The sequence below is a fragment of the Microplitis demolitor genome, chromosome 9 (genome assembly GCF_026212275.2).
Source record: "Microplitis demolitor isolate Queensland-Clemson2020A chromosome 9, iyMicDemo2.1a, whole genome shotgun sequence".
NCBI classification, from domain to species: Eukaryota; Metazoa; Arthropoda; class Insecta; order Hymenoptera; family Braconidae; genus Microplitis; species Microplitis demolitor.
Window position 1 is genome coordinate 1,620,768 of NC_068553.1, and position 14,712 is coordinate 1,635,479.

General features: G+C 27.0%; 1 protein-coding gene across 4 annotated transcripts; it reads left to right on the plus strand.

Annotated features, from left to right (window-relative positions):
- Nucleotides 1–655: 655 nt before the first annotated feature.
- Nucleotides 656–14,489, plus strand: LOC103577269 (liprin-beta-2). Of its 4 annotated transcripts, none has more exons than XM_008557845.2 (10): nt 656–911; nt 1,574–1,734; nt 3,001–3,164; nt 7,432–7,593; nt 8,444–8,575; nt 8,656–8,911; nt 10,071–10,450; nt 12,407–12,955; nt 13,837–14,178; nt 14,278–14,489. In XM_008557845.2, the coding sequence occupies exons 2-9, from the start codon at nt 1,596–1,598 to the stop codon at nt 13,996–13,998; spliced, it is 1,944 nt and encodes a 647-aa protein (XP_008556067.1). In that variant the 5' UTR covers nt 656–911; nt 1,574–1,595; the 3' UTR covers nt 13,999–14,178; nt 14,278–14,489. The 4 variants fall into 4 exon arrangements, with proteins under 4 accessions (XP_008556067.1, XP_008556064.1, XP_008556065.1 ...); XM_008557842.2 differs by lacking the exons at nt 656–911; nt 1,574–1,734 and adding exons at nt 4,059–4,724; nt 5,529–6,139 and having other exon boundaries at nt 3,076–3,164; XM_008557843.2 differs by lacking the exons at nt 656–911; nt 1,574–1,734 and adding exons at nt 4,059–4,724; nt 5,529–6,139 and having other exon boundaries at nt 3,076–3,164; nt 13,837–13,933.
- The last annotated feature ends 223 nt before the right edge of the window (nt 14,490–14,712 follow it).

Below are 14,712 nucleotides of genomic sequence, written 5' to 3' on the forward strand. Positions count from 1 at the left end.
AACTTTATTATTTAATCTCGTTCATCGACAGAGATACATATTATTGAGGGTTTGGCAACGTCGCGGAAGCAGCTGAGAGAAAAAACAAAGATAGAAGTACATTAATAAGAGAGACGAGATTAGAAATAAATTTTTCCCGCTTTAATTTGAATGTCGATATGTAAGAAGTTAGAAGGCGCTGTTGCCAAATCTTTTTATTAAATCGTGAGTCAAAAATAATCAAGTTATTTCATTACTTTCTTTAATTAAATAAGTAATAAATATTAATTTATGAATTCGTTATGTTATTATAAATTAAAATAATGAATTTTTATAACTACTAGGAGAATTTAGCAAAAAAAAAAATTCAAACACTACTTTGACTCACTAGTGTCGGTCAAACCTCCTTAAAACATCGTAAGCCAGAAAATTTTCATAAGAGGCTTCAAAAAAAAATTCTCGGTTTTTTTTGGCCACCCTAATACAGAGAACTAAATAATTCAAATTTAAAATTTTCGCGCCAAAATAATAAGACGCTAGCGAGCGGTAATTGTTGGAATTATTCTGTCATCAGTACATACATTTCATTAAAATATTCAATACCAGATGTCACTATCATATATTTTTATATATTACCATATATATACAAAATATGAGAATGAGATATGATCCAGTTTCTAATCGAATAAATTTTAATAACAATTTTTTATAAAAATAAATTTATTTACATAAGTAATACAACATTTTAGTACAAACTTTTCATTTTTAATTAACAATTTGATTAATGAGTAAAATTCATTACCATAAAAATAAAAATAATCATAAGAATGACAGTAATAAATTAATAAATAAAATTATAAAAATAAAAGTGATTGTAACCTAAAAATTATTCTGCAAACATTTATTTATTAAAAAAAAAACGGACAAATTAAGTGAGTAATTACATTCAATTATTAATTAATAATTAAATACCACAGTAATTAATTATTTAAATTTTCAAATATTTCTTTAATTCATTATTTCTTTTTTATTTTTTAATTGAGCGCAACAAGTGTCTGTTGATAATTTTGACATTCTTCTTTATCTCAATAAATATATACATATATAGGTATATAAATATATATTCAAATATATTTAAAAAATTAAATTAGAAAAAAATTTAATTTCAATTTAATTGAAAAATTTTTTTTTTTGAGTTCGAAAAATTTCATTTGTTTTTTTTTTTTTCTAATTTTTTTAAAAGTGATCTAAAAAAAAATGGGCGTTGTTCTATTAATTAATTATTCACACTTAATTATTTTTTTAAATTAAACTCAAAATAATTTTTTTTTATAAAGTTTATTAAATTTACAAACGAAATTTTCAAAATTTTATTCGAAAAAATTTGAATTTTATTAAATTAAAAAATTAAAAATCGGCCCAATTTACCTCAAAATTTTGTAAATGAAATTTTTTTATAATTATTTATTAATTTATATTTTAATTTGTTAATTATTAATTAATTATTTATATTTTTTTGGTAAACGTAATTAATTAATTTTTTATTTATGTATGTTTTTAATTCATTTTTTATTATTTTTTTATTGATTATTAGTTTAATATATGTAATAATAAAAATGGGAAAAGGTGAAGATTCCAATGGATCCGACGATGGAGATTCGACGAGCAGTACCAATAAATATAATTCTTCGTCAACGACTGAAGCCAGTAAAATGTTAGAGGCTGCATTATTACAAATGGATGGAATTATATCTGGTAATTATTTTTTTAAATTAAAACATTTTTATTTTCTTTAACCCAAAAAAATAATTAAGAAGAGCCTCTATATCCGCTCACCCGAATCAAAATTAAAAAGGTAATTTGAGCCTCCAAATGCTACATGTGGGTAAGGAGGTTCAAATCATCTTTTTAGAATGTGAAGATCCATGCATTAAAAAGGTGATTTGAACCTATATGTGGTAACTTTGTCCGCTTTTACCAAGTTTAGGTTCAAATCATCTTTTTAAAAAGGTAAAACAAGCCTCCAGAGCCTAAATTTATAGATCGAGAGACTCTCATCGGATCGCGTACAATTGGTAAAGAAACAGAAGGGAAAAGGGGGCCACTAATTAGAAATGACCAGCCTGATCGAAAAAAATTTGAAATTTAAAAATTCAAAAAATAATTTCTTAGTAATAAATGTTTTGTTGTGAGTTTAAAAATAATAAAATTTAAAATATTAATAATAATAGCTAAAGTTATACAAGTAGGCGTTCGAATAGAATAGTACTGTCATTCGAAATTCGAATTGAATAATTAGAGCCTTTGACTTATTGGTATATGATTAATTAATTATTTTATGTGAACAATAAATGCGAATGATGTATTGGATAACGGAAACTGCCAAAGAAATTTGAAACAACGGCTGAAAAATAATCTGCTGCCGCCGGGATTCGAAACCAAGACCTAACGAATATGAAGCACAACCACTGCCGCATTGCTACTCGGACGCTCACGATCAGTTGGAAATATCTTTATGTATTTAAAACGCAAATATTATTATAACAATTATATTATGCTAAAGAATTGAGCTCATTCGAAGTTACAGATTAAAAGTATGTAGGGCTTGGAGGGTTAAAACATCTTTTTAAAAAGGTGATCAAGTCCTCCATGCGCTTCGTTTAGAGTATTGAGGACTTGAGTAGCATTTTAAAATATATAGTAGGCCTTAGAGGGTTAAAATACTATTTTAAAAAGGTGATTTACTCCTCCATAGGCTACTTTTAGGACATCGAGGAATTAAATAACATATTACATTCAGCAGCAAGTCCAACATCAAAAGAACTGAGGCTTTGGAGGCACAAACTAGTTTTAATTCTGACTCGGGAATTCACTCTTCTGTTCGTCAAAGAAATTTTATTACTGGAAAATTATTTTATAAAAAAATTGAAAGCTGATTTACTGTTACGGCCGCACGATCGTATATAACTGCACATATTTTTTATTCATATATTTATAAATATATATAAATAATCTCAATAGGTACATGTGCAGATACAACAGACGTATCGCATTCTTTATGCGACTGGAAAGAATCCGTCAAAGAAACTACAAGAGCTTTAATATCAGCGATTCAAAATGCTCCATTTTTACCGCCACCTCCTGATCAAAATACTGTCGAATTTTTATTGCAGTGGCTCAAACCGGTAAGTTCATTTAATAGTTACTTTTATTAATTTAGCTTTATAATCGATAGAAAACAATTAAATTTTCTAAAAATGTATTTTTTTTACCAAACAAAGTTGAAAATTTTTTATCAAAAATTCAAAAGTTGAGAAAAAAAAGTTGCAATTAGTTTTTTGAAAATATCTTCGTAAATATTGAGTTTTAAAAAAAATTGTAAGAGACCTTTTCTGTAGCCCTCAAAATTCTCTACAAAAAAGGTATCTTATACTTTTTTCATAAATCCAATTTTCATCGATATATTTTAAGTTTAAAATTCAAATAATTAAATTTCTTCAACAAAAGTCATCCAAAAAAATTGTGATTAGTTTTTCAAAGTTATCTTCGTGAATATTGAGTTTTCAAGAAAAATCATAAGAAACCTTTTTTGTAGCCCTTTGAATCCTCTACAAAAAAGATGTATAATACTTTTGTTATAAATTCGATATTCATCGATATATTTTGAGTTTAAAATTCAAATAATGAAATTTCTACAAAAATGTTTTCCTCGAAAAATATCGATTAGTTTTTTGAAAATATCTTTGTAAATATTGAATTTTCAAAAAAATCATAAGAATCCTTTTTTGTAGCCCTTTCCATTTCCTACAAAAAAGGTATCCTATACTTTTTTCATAAATTCGATATTCATCGATATATTTTGAGTTTAAAATTCAAATAATTAAATTTCTAAAAAAATGTTTTCCAAAAAAAATTGTGATTAGTTTATTGAAAATATCTTTGTAAATATTACGTTAATAAAAAAATCATAAGAAATCTTTTTTGTAGCTCTTGAAATTCTCTACAAAAAAGGTGTCTTATACTTTTTTCATAAATTAAATATTTATCCACAAATTTTTATTTTAAACTTTTTCTTTCAGAAATTTAACCCATAGATCAAAATTAAAATAATCGGGTCAGTAAATTTTATCATTTCCCCAAGTATCCATTGATCTTATTACCACATTAAAAAAGTACTGCCTTTTTTCCCAAGAAAAAAATTTTAATTTCTATAAAAATTTTAAAAATTCGTCGGGAGTTCAAATAAAAATTTTTATTTTTATTAATCATATATTTAGTTGAACTAGAGCACGCCGGTACTAGTGTTAGTACATTCCCCTTTTAAATTATGAATAATTAAAAAGACCGTACAGATTTTTAAAATGAATAATTAAAATAAATTTGCAAATAATGAACTCGCTCTAAAAGCTTATAAATTTATTAAAATAAAATTAATACGCTAGAAGGGATAAATACAGTATATCTATTTATAAATTAAGTCTGGATTATTTGGTGCGTGTTAATTTTAGACGAATTTCTAAAGGCACACCCGCTTAAAATCAACTCAGTTTGTCTGCATTCATTTCGTTTGTTGTTAAGAGTTATCACGATCCCTGTGTTTTATCATCTATTTCCTATTTATTTTATTAATATTCATATCAACATATTTTAAGTGACAGTTAATTATTATTATTTTACGTTGACAATGGAAAATTGGAACGGTAAAGATTTGCATCCGATTATCGAAGAGGAAGATAAATCTAAAGGTTCATTCTTTTTAATTTTTATCTATACAAGGCTATATTTTTTTAAGGATTGGGTTTAGTGAAATTTCTGTAAGGGATAATTTTGTAGAGAATTTGATTTACTATAAATTTGTATTCTTTGAAAATAAATTAAAAGTTCATATTTTATGAGTTATGATAATTTGAAATGCTTGGTAGCTAAGTTTACAAAAATTTGAATTTTATTTTTTTTAAATTACGATAACTTCAAAACTATTGACTTTATCGCAATTAGTAATCAGACCAAAAATGTAGAGAATTAAATTCTCTACAAATTCTTCCCTCATCAAAATTACCTAAAAGTTGATATTTTACGAGTTATGATAATTTAAATTAATTATTATATATAATTACTTCAATTTTGGAAAATTTGAATTTTATTTTTTTTAAATTACGATAACTTCAAAACTATTGACTTTATCGCAAATTAGTAATCAGACCAAAAATGTAGAGAATAAAATTCTCTACAAATTCTTTTCTTATCAAAATTACCTAAAAGTTGATATTTTACGAGTTATGATAATTTAAATTAATTATTATATATAATTACTTCAATTTTGGAAAATTTGAATTTTATTTTTTTAAAATTACGATAACTTCAAAACTATTGACTTTATCGCAATTAGTAATCAGACCAAAAATGTAGAGAATTAAATTCTACACAAATTCTTTCCTTACCAAAATTACCCTAAACCCAATATTTAAAAAGTTATGAAATTTAAAAACCGCGATTCAAAATTCGCTCCTACTATCAACATTAAAAATGTCTATTTAAATAAAAATTAGACTCGATATCAGAGTCAGATAGCTCGACAATAAAAAACTGGAAGAATCACTGGCGTCGTCAGCTTTACAGTCAAAATAACGCTGACGAAGAAGAAGAATTCCAAGACTATGACGACATAGATGAAGAATATTCATCCCAAACTTCAACGGAGTCTCTCAAAAAACCATACGAAGATTCATTTAAATCAAACTATTTTTCGTCTTTCAAGTTAGTGAAGAATAAAAAAAAAATTAATTACCCCGAGTCGGTCGCGAAAGAGCTGAGCGGAATAAAAAGATGCAGTGGCACTAAAACTTTGAACAAACAGTTGAAAAAAAATTACTCTAGTGGGCGATTTATAAACAACAGCCGCTTAATTAATTTAAATACTTGTGGGGCAAGCCTTGGTGGCGGAGGGGGAGTAAGTGGTGGTAATTATCCAAGTGGTTCATTAGACAGACGGAGAAAAAGGTTACGCAATCGAAATGAACGCGATCAACGAGCTAAATCTCAAAGTGATTTGTGCTATGAACGTGACCGCGTTACCCCGCTTCATTATTGCTCGTTGCAGCAATTTCATTGTCAGTACTCAAGTAATCCGTGCATTAATTGCTTCAATAATAACACTGAGGTATTCATTTTCACTGATTTTTTAATTTTGATAAGTATTTACAGACTCTAGGGTATAATGTGACGTTTGGAAGTAATTTTAGGATTAGTTCCTTGATTAAACTATAGATGGCGCAGGCAGTTATTCCTTCTCACAAGTAGAAACTTATTATACAATTTTTATATGTAGGAAAAGTTTTAAGAGAGTTTTAGAGTTAGTTCTTTCACTCGCCCCTAGATGGCGTTGATAATTTTTTATTCTCACGAGTAGATACTTATTGAAAAGTTGATATACTCGCGGAAATTATTTCAAAGTTATGAGGTTAGTTTCTTGATTGACCTCTAGATGGCGGAGGCAGTTATTTGTTCTCACAAGTAGGAACTTAATAAATTCTTAGCCTATGTAATGATACATAATATACATAAGGAACGTATCCTAAAGTTATTAGAATAGTTCCTAGACTCGACTCTAGATGGCGCAGGCAGTTGTTTTTTAAGCAAGTAGAAAATTATTGAATAATTGTCATAAATATGAATACTATTAGGAAATTTGGGGGGTCACTACTTGCTCCTAGATGGCGTTGATCATTTTATTTCTCATAACTAAAAATTTATTGCAAAGTTAATATACACAAGGAAAGTACTCGTAAAATTACGGGGTTAGTTCCTTGGTTGGTCTCTAGATGGCGCGGACAGTTATTTTTTCTCACAAGTAGAAACTTATCATACAATGATCATATATAAGAAATGTAATAACGAGTTTAGGGGTTAGTTCTGTAACTCGTTCCTAGATGGCGTAGAATTTTTTTTTACTAGTAGGAACCTCTCACAAAGTTGACAGACATGAACAAGATGAATATTCAAAAGTTACGAGGTCAGTTCGGTTTCTGGCCTCTAGATGGCGCAGACAATTATTTTTTCCGACTAGTTGAAACTTATAAAATTAATATAAAAATATATATGTATATATATATATATATATATATATATATATATATATATATATATATATATATATATATGACAAATTCTAATGTTAGTTTTTTAACTTAGCCCTAGATGGCATCAGATTTTTTTCTCTCAAAGAAACTCATTACAAGATGAATACCTATATAAGACAAGTATCCCGAGGCGAAGAGTTTAGTTCGTTGACTGCTCCCTAGATGGCGCAGACACTTATTTTTTCTCACTAATGAAAACATTATTCCAACTAATTAAAAACCATTGAAGTTTTAAATAAAAATTTCTGAGACCCTTATGTATCAGACTGCATATTCATGGAAAAATAACAATAATACTAATTAAAATTTTTAGGAACGATTAAGAAAATTAGAAAACGATCGCGCAGGATTAAATATGGAAGTTGCCGTATTATCCGAACAAGTCGACGCTCAATCAACTAAAATAATGGAACTTGAACACTTGTTACAAGAAAAAAAAAATTGCTTACGACAACTAGATGACGCTTTGCAACAAGTACGTACTTTTGGATATTAATTTTATTTCGTAAAAAAAATTTTAAAATAACTTTTTCAAAATACTGGCTTGTGGGTATTCATTTTTTAGAAAATTTACTACAGAATCCCAAAAAAATATTATTTTCAAAAAAATCCGAAAATTCAAAATTTTTAATTTTTAAAAAGATAACTTATTCAAAACATAGTCTTGTGGGTACTCTTTCTTTCAGAAATCCTCTCTAAAATTCACTACTACCATCAGTTTTCAAAAAAAAAAATTGGAATCCTTTTTTCCAAATTTTGTGTCTTTTAAAAAAAATGAATTATGACTTTCAAAATTGCAGCTTGTGGGTACTCATTCTAAAGAAAATTTATCAAAGAATTTCATTAAGATTTTTATATACAAAAAAATTCAAAATTTTTTATTTTCAAAAAAATCACTTATTCAAAACATGGTATTGTGGGTACTCTTTCTTTCAGAAATCGTCTCTAGAATTCACTACTACCATCAGTTTTCAAAAAAAAAAATTAGAATCCTTTTTTCCAAATTTTGTGTCTTTTAGAAAAAATGAATAATGACTTCCAAAATTGCGACTTGTGGGTACTCATTTCAAAAGAAATTTACCAACAAATCCCATCAAAATTTTTATGTATATAAAAATTCAATAATTTGAAATTTTTAATTTTCAAAAAAATCACATTCAACGCATGGTCTTGTGGGTACTCTTTCATTCAGAAATCGTCTCTAGAATTCATTAGTATGATCAATTCTAAAAAAAAAAACTAAAAACCTTTTTTTTTCAAATTTTCCTCTAAAAACAAAAAATTAAAAATTATTAAATGATTGAATTAATTTGTATTTTTTTTAGGAAATATTATCAAAGAGTGCATTAGAAACTCAAAAGCTTGAGTTATTAACTTCATTATCAGAAATGAAGTTGAAACAAGCAAATTTAGAGCACGAAAATATGACACTACGTAATGCTGCTTCAATTGCTAACGTACGTAGCATCAATTTATTTAAAAATAAAATAAACTAATTACCATTTAATATTTATTTAATAAATTATAATTACAATAGGGTGAAAAATTTAGTCGGCACACAGGACAATACAGTAGCTTACCACGTCCACCGACGGTACCAAAAAAAGGTGTCGCCTTTGGTAAGAAATTATCTTCATCGACACCCCAGTCTCAATCTCAATCAAATTTACCAACAATTTATAACCCTGGTTTATTATCGCAATCACAAATTCATTTACAATCTCAATTAGTATCGCCACCCGTCAACGTGAGAGGAATTATCTCATCAAGATGTTTGTCCGCTCCACATTTAGGTTTTTTTTTAAGTGCAAATTTAAAAAAAGAATGATAATTTTTTTGCCTTGTTCATTTTAACAATTTACTTTCGAATCTTTAAATACGCTAATAATAATTGCATCTGCACGTTGCTTAAATGAAAATGATTAAAAAAATAATAATTGGATGACATTATTTTTTTTTTATTTTTTTAAATGGATGTTCTAAAAAATACTTGAATCATTTATTCTGAAATTTGAGGAGCTGTAGAGATTTATAAGCTCTTTCTAATGCCGCGAAAATTTTTTAAATCGGTTGATTAGATCGCGAATTATAAGAAATCCGTACATCCGTACATGGAAATTTAAAATTGCTACAAAATTCTTGAAAATTTTATTAGAGCTCAAAATAATGTAGTTGAAGTGAAATTTATTTTAGAAAGCCTAAAATTTATTCAATTAACCCATGAATTATTTTTTTAAAAGAAAATGGAATTTTTTTTTTTTTTTTTTTTTTCAAAATTTTATTTTTTTAATTAATTCGAAAATTTCTTGATCGATTGATTAAAAAATTGTCAAGGCTATAGAGATCGATTAGTTCTTTAAATCGCCGCAAGAATTATGCAAATCGAATGATTAGATCGCAAGATATTTGAAGTTTGTAGATTCGTACATCCGTACATGAAAATTTAAAATTGCTACAAAATTCTTGAAAATTTTTTTAGAGCTCAAAATAATGTAGTTGAAGTGAAATTTATTTTAAAAAGCCTAAAATTTATTCAATTAACCCATGAATTATTTTTTTAAAAGAAAATAGAATTTTTTTTTTTTTTTTTTTTTTTTCAAAATTTTCTTTTTTAATTAATTCGAAAATTTCTTGATCGATTGATTAAAAAATTGTCAAGGCTATAGAGATCGATTAGCTCTTTAAATCGCCGCAAGAATTATGCGAATCGATTAATTAGATCGCGAGATATTAGAAGTTTGTAGATCCGTACATCCGTACACGGAAATTTAAATCTGCTCTAAATGACTTGAAAATAATTTTCCAGGACTAAAACCTTATAAATTACTTGAAAATACTATCAAAGACTTTAAATTGTGTAATTAACCGCATTGCATTTGATTGTTGTATTGATTTATGTTTTATAATCATTGGCAATAATAATTAAGGAACTAAATGTAAGAATTATTGTAGCTGAAGAAGACAAAATAATAATGAATGAGTCGACGATGAGTTCGCCTCAGAAACAACAGTTACGACAACAATTACAGCAAGAAGAACAACAATATTACAACAACAGTAAACAAGAGGAAATAGAAACGATGTCATCGATATCGAAATCGCTGAAAGATTTATCGATGGAAGAAATCGAGTGCTGGCTTGCGCGATTGGGGTTAGAGTGTTATTCTAGTGAATTGAGACGATGGGGCGCCACTGGTACTAAACTATTGGACTCGACACCTCATCAGATTGAAAAAGAGTTGGATATTAAGAATACGTTACATAGAAAAAAATTAATGTATGCTATCGAATGTGAACGATGTAATGGCGTCGGATTTTTGGGTTCTGATAAAGTAAGAAAATTTTTTATTTTATAATATTCAAAGTTTTGAATTTTTGTTTGATCGATTTTATGCATTAATTAAAAAATCGATTCGAGATATCGATTAAAAAATCGATTCGAGATATCGATTACAAGATCGATTCGAGAAATCGATTAAAAATTCGATTCAAGATATCGATTTTAAAAAATCGATTCGAAATATAGATTCAAAAATCGATTCGAGATATCGATTACAAGATCGATTCGAGAAATCGATTAAAAATTCGATTCAAGATATCGATTTTAAAAAATCGATTCGAAATATGGATTCAAAAATCGATTCGATATATCGTTTAAAAGATCGATTCGAGATATCGATTAAAAATTCGATTCAAGATATCGATTTTAAAAAATTGATTCGAAATATCAATTAAAAAATCGATTCGATTTATCGATTTAAAAATCGATTTTTGAATAGATATCTCAAATCGATTTAATATATCGATTATGAATTTATTAGATCGTTTGTTTCAATATCGATTTTACAAATCGATTCATCATGAATCGATTAAAAAATCGATTTGAGATATCGTTTAAAAGATCGATTCGAGATATCGATTAAAAATTCGATTCAAGATATCGATTTTAAAAAATTGATTCGAAATATCAATTAAAAAATCGATTCGATATATCGATTTAAAAATCGATTTTTGAATAGATATCTCAAATCGATTTAATATATCGATTATGAATTTATTAGATCGTTTGTTTCAATATCGATTTTATAAATCGATACATCATGAATCGATTAAAAAATCGATTTGAGATATCGTTTAAAAGATCGATTCGAGATATCGATTAAAAATTCGATTCAAGATATCGATTTTAAAAAATTGATTCGAAATATCAATTAAAAAATCGATTCGATATATCGATTTAAAAATCGATTTTTGAATAGATATCTCAAATCGATTTAATATATCGATTATGAACTTATTTAATCGTTTGTTTAAATATCGATTTTATAAATCGATACATCATGAATCGATTACAAAATCGATTTGAGATATCGTTTAAAAGATCGATTCGAGATATCGATTAAAAATTCGATTCAAGATATCGATTTTAAAAAATTGATTCGAAATATCAATTAAAAAATCGATTCGATATATCGATTTAAAAATCGATTTTTGAATAGATATCTCGAATCGATTTAATATATCGATTATGAACTTATTTAATCGTTTGTTTAAATATCGATTTTATAAATCGATACATTAAATTAGTATATCACAAATCGAGTATTCTAGTCGATATGTAATATATATCGAATAAAGTAAATCGATACCATTCAAATCGATTAAATAATATCGATATATAATAAATCGAGTATTCTAGTCAATATGTCATAAATCGATTAATTTAGTCGATATATCAAATCGATTAAATCATATCGATGTATTATAAATCGAATATTGGAGTCGATATGTCAAATCGATTAATCTAATCGATATGTCACAAATTCATTGACAAAATCGATTCATCATAAATCGATTAATTTAGTCGATATCTCAATACTTCAGAAATCGATATATTATAAGTCGATTAACAAAATCGATTCATGTTAAATCGATTATTTTTCTGATGCATTATAAATCGATTAATTTAGTTAATATGTTATAAATCGATTACATTTTATCGATTGGTCATAAATCGATGTCAAATCGATTCAATGAATCGATATGTGATATATCGAATACGAAATCACTGTATTGATAGGAAAAATATCGAAGTATTGAATATCGATATATCGAAGATCATTACGATAAATCGATATATCGAAATTCGATTCGAGATTTCATCTAAAATTTTATCTATTAAAATTCACAATTCAAATGATTCGATTTCACCTATCGATATATTAAATCGAAAATCAATGTATCGATATCTCGAATCGAAATTCGATACTTAATAAATTTTTTTTTAGATGGATAACTCAGCAGTTTTACGTTGGTTAGATGATATCGGTTTGCCTCAACACAAAGAATCATTTCAAAATGCCAAAGTCGATGGTCGCGTGTTGCATCGATTGACCACCGAAGATTTATTAAATCTCGGTGTCACAGCTCAGCTACACGCTGCGAGCCTAAGGCGCGGAATTCAAGTTCTCCGTGAATTGAATTTTGAATTCGATAATTTAGAGCGCAGATCATTGTCGGGCGATGGCGCTGATGGCTCAAATATTGCGTTTTGGACAAACCATCGAGTCATGGAATGGCTGAGAGTCGTTGACTTGGCTGAATACGCACCCAATTTACGAGGCTCTGGTGTACACGGCGGGCTGATTGTTCACGAAGGACGTTTCACTACTGAATTAATGGCAGCTATTTTGAGTATACCGCCATCTAAAACGCTTTTAAGACGACATCTTACAACTCATTTTAATGAAATCCTTGGCCGTGATGTTGTACAGCATAAAAGGGAAATTGAAAATACTCTGGGTTTCGTTCCTTTGACTTTAACTGCGAGATTGAAGGTAATTAGATTTTTTAATTGGTTAAAATAATCCCATGGAAATGTAGGCTTGTGGGTACTCTTTCCAGAAGAATTTTGTCGAAGAATTCGATAATGATTTTAATTTTGAAAAAAAATATAAATTTTGATAATTCCAAATTTTGATAAATATTAGATGTTCAAAAGATGAGCTTGTGGGTACTCTTTTAAAAGGAAATTTAATCCTCAGTACGATAGTGATATTAATTTTTTTTAAAAAATTAAAAATCTGGAAATTCAAAATTTTGAAAATAATCACTTGTTTAAAATGTGCGCTTGTGGGTATTCGTTCCAGAGGAAATTTACTTAAGAATTCGGTATTGATTTCAAATTTGAAAAAAAAAAAAAAACAAATTCTAAAATTCAAAATTTTGAGAAAAATTACTTGTTCAAAATATAGGCTTGTGGGTACTCTTTTAAAAGGAAATTTAATCCTCAGTACGGTAGTGATATTAATTTTTAAAAAAAAATTAAAAATCTGAAAATTCAAAATTTTGAAAATAATCACTTGTTTAAAATGTGGGCTTGTGGGTATTCTTTCCAGAGAAAATTTACTAAAAAATTTGGTATTGATTTCAAATTCGAAAAAAAAAAAAATCCTAAATTTTGGAAAAATTACTTGTTCAAAATATGGGCTTTTGGGCACTCTTTTGAAAGGAAACTAAGTACAAAATATAAAAATACTCAGAATTATACAAAAATCAAAATTTTGAATTAAAAAAAAATTTTTTTAAATATAGTCTTGTGGGTACTCTTTCCACCGGAAATCGTACCCAGAATCCACCAGTACCATCAGTTATTCTAAAAAATATCCCCCCTCCCAACTGTCTAAAATTAACTACAGAATTTTTTCTTAAATTTAAGGTCGCCAAAAAGTCACAGTTTACTCTTAAGCGAAAAAAGAGCAAAAGTGAAGTTGACTACGCGAACTTAGTCTGCCCTCTAGAGACTTCGCCACCAGGTACACCGACTTCGAATAATTCATCGGCAACAGCAAGCCCTAATCTAAACTCGCCTTCAATTTAATTTTATTAATAATACATTCATTTATTTTTAATCAATTTTTTTTTAAATATCAGCTCTTGCTTTAGTAGCCATAGCCGCAATCATCTACATCATTAATAATTAATTTAAAAAAAATAAAATTTCATCATCTAGCGAACTAACGCATCGTCAGACTAATCGACTAATAATCGGAATAGAAAGGTTTCTAATTAATTAATTAATTAATTAATTTTTTGCTTATTAATTAACATTTTTTTTTTTTTCAAATTCTTATTAAAAAAAAATAAATTTTTTCCACAGATTTGGAGATCGTCGAGCATCGAAAAATAATCGGATGTATTTGAATTTAATTATACGCTGATAATTAATTTTATAATTACGGGACCAATTATTTTTTAAAATATTATTTTTATTTTTATTAATATTTTAAAATAGCTTTAGTTTATTGTAGATATTAATATGTATTTATATAAATATGACTAATTGACAATAATAATTATTATGAGTAATTATGATTATTGATTGCGTTTTTATTAATTAATTTATTGTACTGGAGTATAGGGTTGTGGGTACTCTTTTGAGAGGAAATTTACTCGGGAATATTAAGAACTTTTTTTTTTTTTAATTTTTATATTTTCAAAAATTTTTTGTATTAAAAAATTAATTTGAAAATAAGGTTGTGGGTACGCGTTTGAGAGGGAATCGAGCAGAAAAAACAATAGTCATTTTTTAATT